Genomic DNA, 3,780 nt, shown 5'->3' on the forward strand with positions numbered 1-3,780 from the left:
TGACCAGCAGACAGCTGAACAGAGGAAGCAGGAAATGAGCAGACAAGCCCTGCAGATACCTAGGGCGGGAGAGAGTGCCAGGCTGAGGGAACATTGAGTGCAAAGGCCTTGGGGCAGGAGTGTGCTTGGTTTGTTCCAGAAAGAGCAAGAATGCGAAGGGGGAGGCGGGGAGGAGGGGGAGGAGGAGGAGGAGGAGGAGGAGGAGGGAAACTTATGTAGAGCAAAACAAATCCCTAGAAACTGACAAAGGTATTTCTTTTTTTTCTTTATTTTTTAAACATATTTTATTGATTTTTTACAGAGAGGAAGAGAGAGGGATAGAGAGTTAGAAACATCGATGAGAGAGAAACATCCATCAGCTGCCTCCTGCACACCTCCCACTGGGAATGTGCCCGCAACCAAGGTACATGCCCTTGACCGGAATCGAACCCGGGACCTTTCAGTCCGCAGGCCGAAGCTCCATCCACTGAGCCAAACCGGTTAGGGCTGACAAAGGTATTTCAAAGGCCTTACCTGCTGATAGAACTCATCATCTTTGGGGGTCAGGTAAGGAAGCCACGTGTCTTCAAGCTCTTCGAAAAGCCTCAGTTTCTGTTTAAAAATAATAATTATTATTATTGGTGACTGACTAGAAAGTGACCCCAAATATAAGACAATCCCTTATTTTTCCAATGAGAGAGAGAATACCAGAAAGTATTTAGCCAACTGAAATGTCTAAACTTTCACACAGAGCCCAGCGGGTGTGGCCCCATGGAAACAGCCACAGGCCCATCCCGCAGCCCAACAAGCACGGGTGGAGGCTGGAATTCCGTTTACAACTCAGACTCCAGCTAAAACATTACGAAAGCAACCACTTCTCAGCTCAGGTGAGGCCCGTGTTTCAGACAGACATAAAACATTAGGATTTGGAAGGCTGCATCAAAACAATAAAATTCTACAAGGATGTTCCCACTCTAGGGCAAGCAGGAGACCAATGGTCTTCAGGCCTATGGAATCTGAATGTTAACACTGCGAGCATTGTTATACCGACAGGACGGGAGGGAATGGGGGTCAGGAAACCGCTCAGCGTGAGGTCACATGGGTGAAATCTGCTCTGTGCATCAACATTCACAACCTGCAATTGGACCGAATAACTACCATGGTCAGTAATAAATAACAATATTTATCCATTTAAAAAGAACTTCTGGTCACATTTACTTTTGGCGAAATGGATCAGGAATCAACAGCAGCTGACACTGGTAGCTCATGAACATCCCACGTTTCTTCAAAATCAAGGCTGCCTTATAAAAAGGCAGAGTCACGGGCGCAGCTATGGAGAAACAAGCCCTCCTCTCATTCTCGGGGGTGCAAACAGTACCGTTCCCATCGACATTCAAGTGCACGTTCCCTTTGCCCCAGAAATCCTACTTCTGGGGATGTGTTTCTGGTACAGAGACTCGTACTGTGTTCGGAAGAATGTACGCACAAGTCACCGGATCGCTGCTGGTAGAATGGAAGCTTGGAAACACGCTCAGAACCACTTCCGTGTGCACTCGTAAAGGGTGGGTTTTACGGCAGGTGAATTATACGCTGACTCAACAAAAAGATGAGAAACAATTCAAGTGTCTGTCCATAGAGGGTGGTTAAACAAACCATGTACATCCACATGGTCAAATGCAGGGAAAGAATAAAGGAGGACCAGGAAGCTCCTGTTAGGGAGAGAAAAGCTCTCCGGGGTTTACTGGGCAGTGAGGCGAGGGACAGAACCCCTGCTTGAATGTGCCTCCAGGAACATCAAGGACAGTGACAAGCTATTCAGGTGGTGACTGATCTGTAGGGGCGGAGGTGGGGGATGGCGAAAGGGGACAGGGGTGGAGCGAGACCATTCAAACTATTCCGTTTTATAGTGCCTTGACTTTGAACTACGTGAACATATGGCCTATTCAGCGTATTACCTAATAGCAACTCAGACGTATGACCCATTCATTCTTAACATGACATGCAGTATAAAGATGATTTTGGACTTAGTCTTAGAAAGTGCATACTCTGTGAGATACAATGAATTATTGGGGGGGGGCATCTGGGGAGGGGGAGCCATCACAGACTACACAGTGAAGAGGGGGAAAACAGCTCGGACCATTTCTTTGTGCCCAATGCCCACCAGCTGGCAAACACACACCACGTGGAAATGCACCGGGGAGTGGAGGTAGAAGGCCTTCGTGCTTGGCTGTCAGCTCTGGCTCCCCGGCCTGGTGTCCAGATAAACCCACACGGCCGGCCCCACGGCACACTGCTCTGCTCACACGGCCTCGCTGTCACACTCGTGTCAAAGACGTCAAGCTGCTCTCGGAGGCCACACGTAAAGCCAGAGAAGATTCAAGCCTCGGACCTCCCGCGGGTAGGCGGAGCGAGTGGAGTCCCTCCCAGGAGGCCTGTGCCCACCTCCACAGCTCCGGCAGGCAGGGGGGACACAGACACGAGACAGGGAGGAAAACCCATGAACCGTGTGCGAGGATGGAGGTGTGGGCATCGTTCCCCGACACATACACACGTGTCTAAGCATCACATTTTAGACCTTACACGTAAACAATGTTACATGTTGATTATATCTCAGTGAAGCTGGGGTTGGGGGGGGATGTTCTCTAACAAAATCGAATTAAATATCGAAAAGAGAAATATACCTCGAAACTCCCCAAATATTTGGTCCAAGGAGAAACCAAACAAGAAATTAGAAAAGTTTTAAAATGAATAAAAATGAAAACGAAACATTTAAAAATTGTCTAGGTTGCAGCTAGAGCAATATTTACAGGGAAATTTGTAACACTAATGCCTACATTAACAAGAAAAATGATTTCAAATCAATGACCTCCGCTTCCACCTGAAGAAAATGAAAAAAAGAAGAGCAAATGAAATCCAAAGCAAGCAGGTGAAAGAAAATTATAAAAGAGCTGCGTAGGAATCAATAGAATAGAAAGCAGAAAAGAAAATCAATGAAGCCAGAAGCTAGCTCCCGGAGAAACGTAAAATCTCTGGCCAGACTGATAAGGAAAAAAACACACTGAAGCCTCAATATGCCAACTGAAAGCGTAACAGGAGATATTGTGAACTTTATAGCAATACGTTTTAGAACCTGGACAAAACAGAAAACCTCCTGGAAAGATACCAATTATCTCAAGAAGAAGATCATCTGAACAGCCCTCTATCTAATAAGGAAATTGAATTTGTATCTTAAAAACTGCCCACAAAGAAAACTCCAAGCACAAAACCTTCGCTATGGAATTCTACCAACCATTTCAGAAAGAAATACCCATCTACATAAACTCCTGCAGAAAATGGATGAAATGCAATCCCCAAACCGAGCAGAATTATCACAACAAAATTACAGACCCGTATCCCCTTGGGAATAGGAGTACACAGGCCATCAATAAAATCTTAGCAAATGGAACCCAACAACACAGAAAGAGGATAATGCATCATGACCGGGTATTATCCCAGAAATGCCAGGGTGGTTTTCACATTTGAACATCGACAGAATTTTTCATAGTATCAGGCTCAGAGAGAAAAACCACAGGGTCACTGAATTCCTGCAGTAAGAACATGAGTCAGTACCCAACGTCAGTCCTGGAGAAGTTCTTCACCCTGATAAACAAGCCTGTGGAAACCACACAGCTAACATCAGACCTAGGGATGAGAGCCTCACAGATTTCATCGTATGATCAGGAAAAAGGCAACGATGCCTGCTATCACCCTCTGAGCAAGATTGTACTTAAGAGGAAAGGCAGAAGCAGGTTGGAGAAGGTC

General features: G+C 46.2%; 1 protein-coding gene across 2 annotated transcripts in view; it reads right to left on the minus strand.

The window, feature by feature from the left end:
- FTO (fat mass and obesity associated) overlaps positions 1-3,780 on the minus strand; it is a 264,978-nt gene that overhangs the window by 197,574 nt on the left and 63,624 nt on the right. For both annotated transcript variants that reach the window (XM_014528433.1, XM_014528432.1), the window contains one exon: positions 514-591. In XM_014528433.1, coding sequence (XP_014383919.1) covers positions 514-591 — 78 coding nt within the window. The remainder of the gene's footprint in view (positions 1-513; positions 592-3,780) is intronic.

The sequence above is a fragment of the Myotis brandtii genome, unplaced genomic scaffold, assembly GCF_000412655.1.
Source record: "Myotis brandtii unplaced genomic scaffold, ASM41265v1 scaffold633, whole genome shotgun sequence".
Lineage (NCBI taxonomy): Eukaryota > Metazoa > Chordata > Mammalia > Chiroptera > Vespertilionidae > Myotis > Myotis brandtii.